Below are 14,096 nucleotides of genomic sequence, written 5' to 3' on the forward strand. Positions count from 1 at the left end.
CCTTTTATTTTTATTTTTTTTTTTTCATCTCAATATCGAAATATCCCGATCTCCATAAATCATCGATCAATTCAGAATCACCGTCCCCCCTTCCCCGTTTGGAGCACGACGAAACGCGACTAATTTCCTCCCGGCGAAATCCGTTTCCATGTAAACGAGCCAAGAGGTCCATTTCGTTACCGGTTACGTATGTACGTGTACCATAAACCGACCCGTTGGGGTGGCTCCTCGAGCACGGAAATGAAGTCTTGGACGGTCACGATCGCTATGAAAAGATAAGGTCCGAGTTCTCCGGGTTCTAGCTGGACACCGCCCACCCTTCGTCCATCCCCTTTTCCATTCGCCTCCACCCTCCTTCTCCTCCTCTTCCTCCTCCTCCTCCTCCTCCTCCTCTTCTCCCCATTCTCGTCTCCTCCAACTAGATTTTTCATGCCGTGGATCGCGTCCGGTGTATCAACTCTCCCCAACTCCCCCACCTCGCCCCCCTACTCTCCGTCCAGCGGACTATCGCGTATCGCAGGAGGGGTGGACCTATCTTATCGGCGTGGCCATAATAGCCTGTTCTATCTCATCTCGAGTCTCGTTGACCGTTTACCCTCTAGACCACTTTCGCCATCAAGCCTCCATCCGCGGTAATGGTGAGCAGGAAGAAACCTGGCTCGCTTCGACAGACAGGGGAGAGGGGAGGGGAGAGGAGGGGATGGGGGAGGAATGATATCGCGGAAACGCATCGACGCCCGTTCCGAGCCGGCTGTTAAGTCGGCTCCTATCGCGCCATCGGGGTGCTTTTCGATACCGACTCGTCATGAAAGGTTTTTTTTTTCCTCTTCTACTATTTTTTTTTCTTTCTCTCTTCTTCTTCTTCTTCTTCTTCCTTGAATTCACTTGATTCATTCGAAGTTTGAGTTCCGTCGAAGAACGTTCGTTGTCGTTCGTTAATATTTTTCTATATGAAAAGCTGTAGCGAGAATTTTATTTTCGAAATGGAAAATAAATTTTTATTTTCTCGCTTGTCGTCACAAGAATTCAAGAGTTTATCCTAAGAAGGGATAAGAGTTTTGTAAAAACTGCTTAAAAATTCTTCGTCGATTATTTCAAGAAACGTTAGAGTCGTTAAATCGATCGGGTTTTACGCTTTCGAAAATTAATTCTTAAAAATATACATGCGTATTAGTTTAATTTTAATCGTTCGTGGATAATAAATTTAAATTAGTTCGATTGGACGTTAACAACGGATCGGAGAATTGCCAGAAAATTCGATCTCAAGACTTTTGACCACCCACTCGTGCACGCTTAGAGATTGCTTACAATTAGTCAAAGAGCGAAACGAATGTGAGTAATAGCGTATCACGAGGCAAGAAAGTCGAACGTCGAACCCAAAGTTCAACTCGTAGTTATTTCTACGACATTTAAACGACCAGCCAGCCACCGTTCGGCTTTATTTATGCCCGTCGTAAGGAGAGACACTTCCGACGTTTGTGGCTCTCATAACCTCCCTTTTATTGACACTGTTAAGAATGCTCTCTGTAATACAGCGGACTTGGACGCCCCTGACCAAGACTGTTGCATCCGCTCGCCTCGTTAAAATCCACCTTTTACGCGCATTATTATTTCAATGCTCGTACCAGCTCGCCTCGGCACGATCGATGGAATTGAAAGGAAATCGCGACGACGCTTGATTCTCGAGACGCGTTGATTAATTGACCAAGGTGGCGAGTGATGCTTCTTTCTCTTTGCTGACGTCCACTTTGATTCCCCACGGGACACGTAATAAATATTCAGAGAGGGGTGCAATGCCTTCGATCGACGTTAAAAGCTGCTTTTCGAGGGAGCTTTCGATACGTATCATTCGTGGAATCGTAGTACACTTTTAGCGTAGGCAAGGATTATTATCGATGAGAATTTTTTCAAGAAGCTTCATTTGATTTTCTTTCTTTTTTTTTTTTTTGGTGCATTTTCACAAGATTATTTTAAATTAATATAAAAGGCTATAAATTAATAGAAATTTATGAAACGAATATTATATGTGTCAATAACGAAAGCAATCGACAAAAACAAGTATGATTTAACGATCGATAGTTTGTTTTTTTTTCAACGTTCGAACGAGTCAAGTAAAACTAACGCGCCGTCTCAAACGTCTCCCTAAGCGCTCTTTAACTTCACTTTCCTCATAAACCGTTTCCCATAAACATAAAACAACGTTCCACCAGCCTAAGTATCCCTTAAAAACACTCTCAAAATCCAACCTAACCTAACCTAACCTAACAATTTTCCATTCCCCGATTCCTCAACTGTCTCTTGTTCGCCATCCACATTTGATTTCTCGAGGGCCAAAAATTCCCAAGAAACAATCGTCTAATCTCGATTTCGAATTCGAGGCCGGGACGATTCGTTACACGTGGATCGTCGTGCACATGTCGACCCGCGTCGCCCGTACAATCCCCCGGAGAGAGCGGCAAAACAACGCGAACGTCAGGTTTCTCCGAGGGCCGTGGCCCTCCTTAATTATCATAATTTATAGCCAATCGGTTAATTAAAATATCTAAATACCGTATAGGAGGCCGTATAAGATCCGATAATATATATCCGTGGCAGCAGTCTTGCTTCTCCTCCCGCCCTCGTCCCGTCCCATCCCGTCTCGTCTCGTCTCGTCTCGTCTCGTTTCGTACCTTATAAATATTAAATGTTTTATGGACCTGGCAATACTCGTCCCCTCCCACCCGCTCTCCCTCTCTCTCTCTCTCTCTTTCTCTTTCCACCGATGCTTGGCCGTTCGTTCCATCATTAATTATTTATCGCGTCAACCGAGGAGGAGCCAGTCAGCCGCGAGCGCCTCTTCGGGTTTTATCGAATCGCCGCGAAGGATTTCAGCTGATCTCTACCGATCCGTCGATAGAAATTTATGTGTGGAGTCTTGGTTGAGGGTGGAGAGAGAGAGAGAGAGAGAGAGAGAGAGGGTGAGAAGGTTGGACGAGGGTTGAAGGAGGAGAAAAAAGAAAGGAGGATGGAGGTTGAAGAACTGGGTTAAAATATGCCAACGCTCGAGTCTTGAGGGGGAGGGGGGTAAATTAATTTCGGCTTGTCACGGGGAGGACATCCATAAATGCAGTAGCTTCTTTGATACCGTATTTTCGTGTATACTCGTTTATACGCTCTCTTTGTTGTTTCTGTATCTCTCTCTCTCTCTCTTGCTCGCTTGGAGATTGTTCTGCAACTTGCACGACAAAAATCTGCTTTGTAATGCTGGTTGCTTGTGCATTTGTAAATAAGTATTTCGTTGAACGTTGCTACCGGCGAATCGATATCGCTCTCGTCGATTAAATATCGGATATTCTTGTATGAAGTTGTTGTTGTTAAATGTAATTGTAAAAGAAAGAAAAAAGAAACAACTTGTACTCGTGAATAGTTATTCTAATTAGCTCAATTTGTCTGGAATCTTGTGTTTCAGATTATCATTCAAATTCTAACAATATTATTATTCTTTCACAATTTTTCATCACAAAAATCAATAATCCAAGATGTTAGTACCAAATTGTACCAGGATCTACAATTCTTCCTTTCTTCTTTTCCAAACTTTCGAAAGAGCCGAGAATTTTCATTATCATCGTCTCAATTTCACCACCCCTTCGAATCAAGAAGGGAATTTCGAAACGAATTTCCCCCCCGATAGATTTTCTTCGAGAGATTCGATCACTCGGCCGCATCTTCGATGCAACGGAGCAACCCTCGGTCGATGTCCACGGTTGGATATCCTCGAGCCACGGGCGTAGAAAAGTACCCCGAAACAGTGGTGGGGCGGGGTGCACGTTAGGAAAGGGAAGTTGCTTGCTGGAGACAGCGGAAGAAAAATAGCGGAAGTCATCGACCTCCAAGGGGCTATATATCAGAGGGTCGCGGAGGAGGATCGTGTGTGCCCTTGTTCGTGTGTGCCTGTTTCCACTCCTCTCTCACGTGTACACGTGGAGACGTTTGTTGTACATACGAGGAGAGAGAACGAGCGGCGAAGTTAAAATCAACGAAGAGGGGGAGGGTGAGGGACACGAAATCGAGGCGAGGAACGAGAAGAGGAGGGAGAGGGAGGAAGGATGAATGGAGGAGAATCTAGGATAGTGGTGCAAACGTTTCATCATCCGTACGAAGGATCACGATGACCCGAGTTCGCCGTTCTTCTCCCCAGGATTTATCTTAAATGAGACTCCCTCGAGGCTTAACTCGGCTTGGCAAGGCGACCGCCTTGTACTCGCGCTAGGGTATATTTCTGATTGATTAAATTCCTGCAATTACGTCGTGTCGTATATCACACCCCGGAGAGGTTGTTTCAAGTCCTGCCGGGGAGTATGGTCTCGCCTTGCAAGGGTATATTCGTTGGAAATAGTTGTGTCTTAGAAAGAGAGGCCATGTTAATCCTTAGATCAATCTATCTAAAATATTATTATATTCGAATTTAAGTTGATAACAAGTGTGATCCGTTAAACGATCTTTGACAATTAACCTTTTAAACATCAATTTTTGTATTTATCTTTCAAAGATATCTTACAACGAATAAATATTAACACTCTGCACACATATAAATATTTTCGAAGCTTAAGATTTATATTGCATATGAAAATTTCCAAATTTTTCAGAGTTCTCGATAGAAAAATCTCGATCTTACATCCTTTCCACTTGCGTATGTAGTGATTGCCAAAACCATCGTGAATTACCGTTAGTTGCGACAATACTGATGTAGTCGGCCGCGACGGTGTCGATCGGTTTCCGGAATCGTTTCCATTAGCCGTTTTAATCGTACCATTTACGGATTCGTAGCGCGGACCGACAATGGCGCGGAGCCGTCGATTCGGTAGAAATTCATTGTGGAATCGTCACAATACACACCGGCCTCCGTGACACCGATATTATTCTCTCCTCGGCCGACGACGTTATCTTCGATCGCCGTCGAAACGAACAATGCTAGGAAACCGGCAGACGACGCGGCGAGAGAAAAACGGAGAACGCGTGAACACGAAAGGAACGAGATAGAAAGAGAAAATAAATGTGGAGGAGAAAGAATGTTAAAGGCAAAAGAAGAGAGAGAGAGAGAGAGAAGAGAGCAGCAGGCGGATGAGTTATTAGATCCGGCGTATCCGGCGTATTGCGTCGCGGATGACCAATAGTTTCATCGAGGGATTGTTGAAGGTTCCGGACCACATTTCCGGTTTCCGCTCGACGAATCACCCTTCCTCCCCCTTCTTCTTCTTACTCGTGTCTCGACTCGACTCTCGGAATTTGCTTGGCCGTGAACGAACGGCCAAGGCTAGAAACTGTGGGATCAAGCTCCCCCTGCTACCCACTAACCGTGACGATTCCCCTCGTCACGCTCTTCCTCGTTTCATCCCTCGAGGACTCGAGGGTAACGCGATGGTAGTTACCGTCCTCCTAGACTTTCTAGTTTCCAATTCGAATTTCATCATTTCTTCAAACGAATTCCAATCCGACGCTGCAATATAAATATTCTCCTTCTTCCTCTTTCTCGCGTTCTACCTTATTTAAAATATATAATTACTTAACTCGTAATCTGTAATGTAATCTGATAAATAACTCTAGAAATTCTCTGGCTAATTGATATCAAATAACGTGTATCCCAGTAGTCCAAAGGATTTGCCACCATTTCCTCCCCCTCCCCTAATTAAATCGTCAATTCCACCGGAGAAGGAGCGAGGAAGACGTAAAGGTCGAACTTTAGGGGCAGCTTTAAATCTTGGCGGTAAACTTCGTTGTTGCAACAGTCGGCCACGAGCGTGAAGTTTCTCCCCGAGAACTGATGCTCGGCTGCTTGGACCGCTCATATTTATCACGGCTGGCCCTCCTCGGCGTCCCTTCTTCCGCGGTTTTCGCACCGGCGAGAGAGAAGCCAACTACGGTCCTCTCCTCGGAGCGGAGAGCCTCGTGGAGCCTCTCGAAACTCGCCGTCGTGTCGCGCGGAAACTAAGTTCGGAAGCTCGGTTTCGTTCCCCTCCCATATCCTTTCCCGCAAGGATTCCACGCTCGTCCAGGTTTGCGCCCGAAGGTCTCTCTAGGCCTTCGACCTCTTGCCACGGTCCCGCAGTTCCGGATCTACGTCTGAAACGCAGCCAGCCGTCCCAACCGGTGGGCCGCAACCATAAGTTACTAATGTTGTTCCCGTGTTGGCGGGGGAGGGGCGGGCAAGAGAAGCCACCCCTTCCCCCGAAACCCACAAAACGGATTTCCAAGTTTTACCTCGTTTCCGTGGGGATTATCTTGCCGGGGGTATAATAGATACGCTTTAGCGGGCTGCTCCAACGTGTCTTTCCGTGTTTTGCGGTTTGCTCGAGCCGGCTGATCAGAGAGGAGGGAAGTTTCGTAATGGGGGGATGAACCTATCGTGCGTTGCGCTCGCGATCGGATCGTTAATTAAGTAATAGTGTGTGTTTTTTATCGTTGTCGTGATTGACAGGGGTACAGGTCGATGATGGATTCTGGAAAATTAATTCATTGGGATGGGGGGAAGATGTGATGAAATAAGGATTCGCTGCGATTTGTTCGAGGTAGCGAAGCAGTTTTTGAATTATTTCACTCTCGTTGCAAGTATATATTTTTCAATTATACGTGTAAAAACTGTCAATTGTGATATTGAATGAACGAAATGAGTCTTTAGATTGTCGTTTATACTTGTAAAAAATTTGAATTCGGTGTAAAATCTTATGGTAAATTGTTTCTTGTTGCGTTTCTTATTGTGCGTTGATGCAAAGATGAGGCGAAATTGTTCCGATTTTTTTTCGATTTCGTCGAATTTCATTGGAGATACGTATGGACGGCGAACCGTCTCATAAATTCCGTCAGTCGTTTCTGCATCCGCAGTGGCTCGCATAATTTATCATCGATTATAACGATGCACAGTTTAACGCGTCCTTATTAATCAATTCTCTGGCTATTTATTACGCGACCGGCCAATTTGTAATCGTCGCTAATTCACCCATTATTCAATTCTATAAATCGCCTGCCCGTCAAGGAAACGAAGTATCGACACTTCCCTCCTCCTCGATATTTATCTGACGAAGAAGTACCGACTCTTGCGAACTATTCCTCTTCTCTGAGAAATTCTTCTTTCAATCACGAGAATTTCTCAAAACTCAAATTCTGAATTCGTGTTCGTCTCTGAACTCGAGAAAATAACTCGAAACTGAACTATTTTACTCGACTTGATGACTTGGCTTGGTTAAGAAACTCGTAAACGGAACGCGAATTTCACAGGTTGCGTTCCAAGATTCAAATTTCTCTTCCGGATCGCGTTGACCCCTTAAACGACACCTCCAAGTTGCTTCCCCGGCGCATCCTCGACATACTTTCTCGCCAGTTGCCGCGTCTGCAATTAACCTCCTCCTCCTCCTTCTCTCCCTCCAGAAGCTCCAAAATGAATGGCCGGCCACCACGGTATTGCGCTCGTAGCTTCGTGTGTCTTAACCCTCTTCGAGGAGGGTCGGAAAATCGCATCAGGAACAAGTTCACGGATTTACACGTCTCACCAACAACGTTACATCCAATTTTCCTCGTTACCCTTTCATCGCTAAACTTCGATTAAACGTTAATCTCGACCGTGTGGAGAAGTATTGGTCGCAATTTTAACTGTGAAGTGCTATCACGAGACTCGAAGATAAAAAGTATTTGAAGCTGCGATCATATGGTTCGTTTATTAAAGGAAATTTCTCTCTTTCTCTCTCTCTTTAGAGATTTTTGCGAATCGTTCGAAGGTCCAGCCTAGATAAGAATCTGACGATCCATCGAGATATCATCGATCCTTTTGTTCTTGCCTCGATAGTCGAGAGAGAGAGAGAGAGAGAGGCGATGGCGTATAGGCTTAATCGTTGCGATATGGCGGGCTGGTGAGTTGTAGGGTGGCTCGTGAATTCGAACGATTGTGGATACAGGTGGATGCCGTGAGATATCGCGATTGTCCTTTGCTGTATCGTGTACGTTTGTTTGCCCATTTGTATTTTTGCGTTTGGAATTTCGTGTCCCTTTTGTTTCTATTGCAATTGCAATTACAATTGGTTGGAAATTTTACTTTTCTTTTTTACAATCGCGTTTCGTATCCTCGAGTGCAAATTTTCTTCCATTTCATTTTGAAGATTTTCCGCTCGTTAATCATTAATTATTAATTAATAAAATCGAATCGATACGATTATCCAATACGGCGTATCACATTTCAAATTCCATTGAAGTCACAATCGGAAAAGAAAAAGATATCTCAAACAGGGATCCACATTAGAAATCCACCTCTCGTATGAAGTCATTATCGACTACCTTTACAAGACCACGACTACCACCAATCTCCTCGATCATAACCATCCACGGGGGACGGAGGAACACGAGTACACCGATCGTTTTACAGCCTCTTACAGCCTCATCCACGCCACGAGAGAAGACAACGAGAATCGCAACCAAGCTATATTACGATATTATCCATCAGCCCGACAAGATCCTCGAGGAAATAATTCGACCCGTCTGTGAAAAGAATCCCGCTTTCCACCAATCAACGGGAGCCTGGAACGATTATCGCGGGAGGGGAAAGGGGGTCCACGAAACGATTCCTCCGTGTATCTTTCACGAGCTGCGCGGAATGCGGCCTCTCTAGCCGTTATAGCCGTCCAGATATCCCACTAACGAGGGACGCGCGCTTGTAGTGTGATTAAACCGCGCTATAACGCAGCGGGACGGCCGTGGGTCGACCGGCCGCAATATGGGAAATTAAGGAATCGGCCACGCGGGAGGCGTTCGAGGAGACCGCGGCGCGAACCGAGGGATGCGCGTGGACCAACCAGCCTCTTCCCTCGCGTGCAAATTGCGTCGTTATAAGCGAATCTACCGTTCGATTATTCCTCGCGAAATCGGGAATTACGCGCGTGTCGGCCATCAGAAGAGAGCCGAGAGAAGAAGAAGAAGAAGAAGAAGAAGAAGAAGGAAGGTATCTGGTGTCTGGTGATGGAGACGTTCCTACTTCGAGGTTGAGATTTTTCTCTCGTTTGGATTGGAGATTTTCAAGGAGATGCGAGTCGTATCACGGGAAATATTGCGTAAATGAAATTATTGTGCGTGAATTCGGATCAAAATTTGAATACGCGTGAACATGTTTCGTCCCGCGAGTTTAAATTTCCCGCCTGTCTTTTTATACGGATAAAATTTTTTCGAAAATTCTGTCGATCGTTCACATTCACGTGTTCCACTTCTCGTTTATTACTCGCGTGGAAAATGTACGATGAAATAAAGAAACCGAGGCGGAATCGCGGTTGCGATCGTTTGAAAATTATTTGCATACCATTGTCGGTGCCCCCTCCCTCCCCCTCGTCAATTCCTCGAGTTCCTTCGGGAGGGTAGAACGAACAAATCCCGCGAACAAATGGGAGGTATGGAATTCGCGGCAGAAAAACACGAGTCCGAGGAAACGGAAGAGCCGTGGGATGGATAAAGAGTAGGAGGGGGGGAGGGAGGGGCAGAAGAAACATTCGCAATAATCGTGATTTACGATAGGGTTGAGAACGAAGCAAACCTCGTCGAGGCGACCGCGTTATATAGAATTTGCTGTTCGTCGAATGGAACGGCGATAAACATCGCATTCTGATTAATTATCGATTATTTATTCTTATTATCGTTTGAAAAATTTATGAAAAAAAAAAAAAAATATGTATATATTCAAGCGAGTTAAATTACTATTATTTGGAATATATTTAATTTTAATTCCATTCCTCGAGATTTCGAGGTCGGGTAATCTAATTTAATTTAAAATTTCAAGCTGATTCAATTCAACTCCGAGCTTATGATAATTATCGTAGGTAATTACGATCTGAAGAAATTTCTAATCTCTTGTAATTTTATACATTTTTTTCTTTTTTTTTAAATTCCAATCTTTCCAATCTACATCTATCTCCGATGGAAAGAAGCCATGGAAGAAACAATTTCTCGCGAAATAAATCACGAGATATTTGAAATTACTTTCTCGCGCATCCATCCATCCATATTATCGCAATCTCTAGCACCTCATCCATACACACCGCCGCCATTTATCAACAGAGAGTGAACAATTACCCGCATTCTCAAAAGGATTTTCTCTCTCTCTCTCTCTCTCTCTCTCTCTCTCTCTCTCTCTCTCTCTAGAAAACTCGATCCAACATCACCGATCTGTTAAAAGGTATTCCACGAGCAATAAATAACCATACACACGTGCAAAATATCGAGAAATAAATTCTAGATTCGGCATAAGAAAGGATTAGAAGAGCGTTTGGCAATGGCTAAGATTTAGAGATGACTCTCCTCTCGATCTCTCTCTATCTCTCTCTGTCTCTCTTGCTTTTCGTTCTTCTTGTATTGATGCCCGAGGGTAGGACGCAATCAGTGGCCTTGATTTATCGCGGCAATATACATTAAGATACCGACATTAAAACTAGGGGAGCCTCCCGTGGATTCCTGGCTCCATTACCGCTTACGAAAAGAGAGAGGAGCTGTCGTCGCCCGAAACGGTTTAGTCTATGCTGACGCACGAAGATTGAATCCCAGTTTCGATGTCCCCCCCCTCCTTCTTCTCTCCCTCCCTCCTTTGAATGAATCGTTGACGTCGCATGTGCTTCCGATCCTCGTCCGTTTCCAGATATTAGAGATCCCTGTGGTATGAATTTTCGTTACAGGAAGACGAATTTCTATCTGTGAAGGTGACATGAACGCGTCCATATATAGTCGATATCACGAGGAATTTTTTTATAATTTGTACTATTATCTTTTGAAATAAATCGATTGATGTCGACTATTCACCATTTAACACAGCTCGTTGGTTCCTACTTTTTAAACGAAGATCACGAAAGAAGATCACGAAAGTTGAAATCAGTTATTGTATTTTCGAAATTTAACACGCTTCTATCTACTTAAACTTGCCTTATTATATCTACCTTTCAAACAATAATAACATCGTCCAGAAATGTAATTTTTCGAACAATCAAAGGAAAAATTATATTTCTCTCAACCATCTATCTATCTGTCTCGAAAACAAAACTTTCCAAAACGATTCGCTCTCTTTTGCACGATCTTCGACAAACGAAACGCTCGAAACATCGTTCGATCTCGTTCGAAGAACGGGACGAATTCGAACGATGTCACACGAACGGAACCGACGAGCTTTTCCAATACCACCCCGCCGATTACAGGACAGTGATCTAACCGTAGTAACGCGTAGTATTTCCGCCATTGTCCGCAGGTCCTAGCGGGGCGTACAGTCCCGACCCGACGATGGGCTACATGATGGACGGACAGGCGGCGAGCATGATGCACCGGCCGCCCGGTGATCCCACCTTCCACAATCAGTACCATTACCCGGAGTACTATGGACATCACTTATAAAGGTACGTGGGAAAAGTAGCCCTCTCTTCCCCTTTCGGTTGCGCGAGGTCACGTTCGACCACGAACGGGTTGCGCGGGGCGGGACCCCGTTCATTTGATAATCGTGGCGCGGTGACGAGCGACGATGACGATGGAAAGATTGATGGCCGGAAACGAAGATCGAACGGATGGTTAAATTGGTGAACGTCGATGAAAATGCGGGTTTCGGGGGAGGAGTCGAGTTCGTGATATCTTCGTCCCTTCTCTGCAATTATCACGCGATGGACTTGAACTTTATTATTATTATTACTCCGTCTATTATTCTTGGATCCATTTCGATCGGAAGGATTATTTCAGTCTTGCAAATTTTGGAAAATTTTCGTTTCGTGCGTTTGAAAATTCTCGTAAAAAAAGAAAGAAACGAAATGGATCCAATTATGCTATAAGAAACGGAAAAAAAAAAGGAAAGAAAGAAAAAGGGAGCAAAAGCCGACATAATACCGTGGAAATTACCGTGGTCAGTCTTCGAGACTTCCGGGTGGCGAACGATCGGTGGCAAGAAAATTACACCGAGTCGAAGGGAGTCGTAATTTCTTTCCATCGTCCTCGAAAGCAGAGCGGGAAACGGTGGTGGCCCATTATTAATACGAGGCGATCTGTCACGTTCCAGCAGTAGTCGCAAATGAAGGTAGACGATGGAATGACGGTTCTTGCGGAACGGGAAACGTAGCAGCGTGACGGAAGCGCAGCGTGCTCCGGTTGGCGTTAGAGCGGCAAGGTGCAACGGGGGCAACGAGGAAGCGATTCGCGTCGCCTCCGGCTCGTGATCGACGCGAAAGAGGCGAGGAAGAGGAGGAGGATATTTCTCGAGCCGCGTCGCGGTCTCGTCGATGGAGGATGGTGCTCGAGAGCCAGGAGCGCACGATGCGGACAATCGAGGCGGAAAAGCACGGCCGTCGGTCCGATTCTGGAGGAGGTGAAAGAAGAAGGGAGAAGAAAAAGGGAGGGAGAAATCGTGGTTTCGAGGTTCGATGGACCTGCGAGCCTTCTTCCTTCGATGAAGAGGAAAAACTTGGAGGAGCGACTCGGGGTGTGGACCGACCGAGAGGCAGGCTTGTGTTGGTACGCGTGGAACCGGAAGCAAGATGGAGGAGGGAAGAAGAAGGAAGAGGGAAGTTGGAAGAGGGCGCGGCTTGGTACAAGAGGGGAGGAACGGAGGAGCCGCGAGGAAGGGAAAATTCATGTGATTGTTCTGTGTACAAATGTCGCGGTGTAATATTGTAGTGATCGAAGAATTTAAATGTTAAATTTTAATACACGGTCGCGATCGAGCTATTATTAATTAAAACGATTATTATTAGGAGGAAGAGGAGGAGGAGGAGGAGGAGGAGGAGGAGGAGGAGGAGGAGGAGAATTAACGACGAGGTAACCTCGAACAGAGTGATATAGGCAATTTCTAGCGGGCATGTGTACATTAAAGGGGTGGTAAAAACGTAAAAAAATTAATATTAATAATAATAATAATAATAACGATACAAATAAAGATAAGGTTAAAAAAAAAATGTAAAACGAAAGTGGTAGAGGGAAGAATTGCGAGAAGAGAGAGAGAGAGAGAGAGAGTGAGTGAGAGGGTGGAAAAAAGTAAAAAATAAAAAAGCGAACCCGGTGCTCGCACGGATCCGTTATACGATAATAGATAGGTGTTCACGTGCTTACGAGAATCGACGAGAAATAATGGAGATTTTCTAGAGAAAAAGTGCACGACACGAGAGGGATGAACGTTCGATGGAACGAACGTTGGAATTCGACGAACGATCGAATGCGGTATATGTATATATATATACACACACACGCGCGCGCGCAGATACGCATCCATGTGTATAGATATATACGGGTAAATAAATAAATAAAAAAATATATATATAGAGAATAAAAAGAATTTTAGATGCGCGATGGGTGCACGTTTTAAAAAATTGACGGATAAAAGAGAGGATCGTAAAAAGATGATATAGAAGAGAATTATAGGAAGGGAGATCGGTTTTAAAACGCTGTATTATCGAAAAATTGCGCACGCGTGCGCAATTGCGGAAGCGTGGGCGCTAATGCTGCGATATGCACGGAAACGAAGGGAGTGAGAATAGAGACGCGAGAATTTCGACCCGTAAACGAACGTTAAAGAGAAAATTCGAGAAAGGAACGAACGTAAGGAGGAAGAAACGAAAGGGAGGATAGAAAGGAATGGGAACGGAAGAAGGAAACGGCGAGGGAGGAAAGGAAGAGAAAGAAACTTTTTTTTTTTTTTTAGAACGTGAAGAATGAAATCGACGCGTGTGCCGGACTCGAGCGTCGACCACATTCACTTGCATATATATATAGGTGACATTGAAATTTGTACAGTTATTAATTATAAATGAATTTACTAATTAAAGGAGGAAATAATTATATATTATAAATATATACATAACTGAAGTAACATGTGCCCCCCCTGCCCCCCTGCCCCCCGGTTGTAATATGTATATATATATATATATACACACACACAAGCGAGCGTTTTAATTGGAAACGAAATTTGGGACGATAATTATTCTCGTGTGTGTTGTGCCGTGTTCTACTCTGGTGTGTGCGCTACTGGAATGAGAAGATTGGAAGAAAGAAAAAAAAAAGGAAGGGAGACGAAGAGCGGGGGGAGAAAATGCAAGAACGGGATAAATTACGCTTGACAACAAACACGGGGA

At 44.6% G+C, this 14,096-nt stretch overlaps 1 protein-coding gene across 5 annotated transcripts in view; it reads left to right on the forward strand.

Moving 5' to 3' along the window:
- Positions 1–13,836, forward strand: part of LOC122715137 (homeobox protein homothorax) — a 495,480-nt gene extending 481,644 nt beyond the window's left edge. For 3 of the 5 annotated variants that reach the window (XM_043937070.1, XM_043937065.1, XM_043937069.1), the window contains 2 exons: positions 11,219–11,384; positions 12,035–13,836. In XM_043937070.1, the coding sequence (XP_043793005.1) occupies positions 11,219–11,382 (164 nt within the window). In that variant the 3' untranslated portion in view covers positions 11,383–11,384; positions 12,035–13,836. Of the gene's footprint in view, positions 1–11,218; positions 11,385–12,031 lie in introns of all 5 variants that reach the window. The other 2 variants (XM_043937066.1, XM_043937068.1) reach the window with 2 other exon arrangements.
- Positions 13,837–14,096: the final 260 nt, after the last annotated feature.

This window comes from Apis laboriosa, unplaced genomic scaffold (genome assembly GCF_014066325.1).
Source record: "Apis laboriosa isolate Shangri-la unplaced genomic scaffold, ASM1406632v1 scaffold34_cov151, whole genome shotgun sequence".
In the NCBI taxonomy this organism is placed as follows: Eukaryota; Metazoa; Arthropoda; class Insecta; order Hymenoptera; family Apidae; genus Apis; species Apis laboriosa.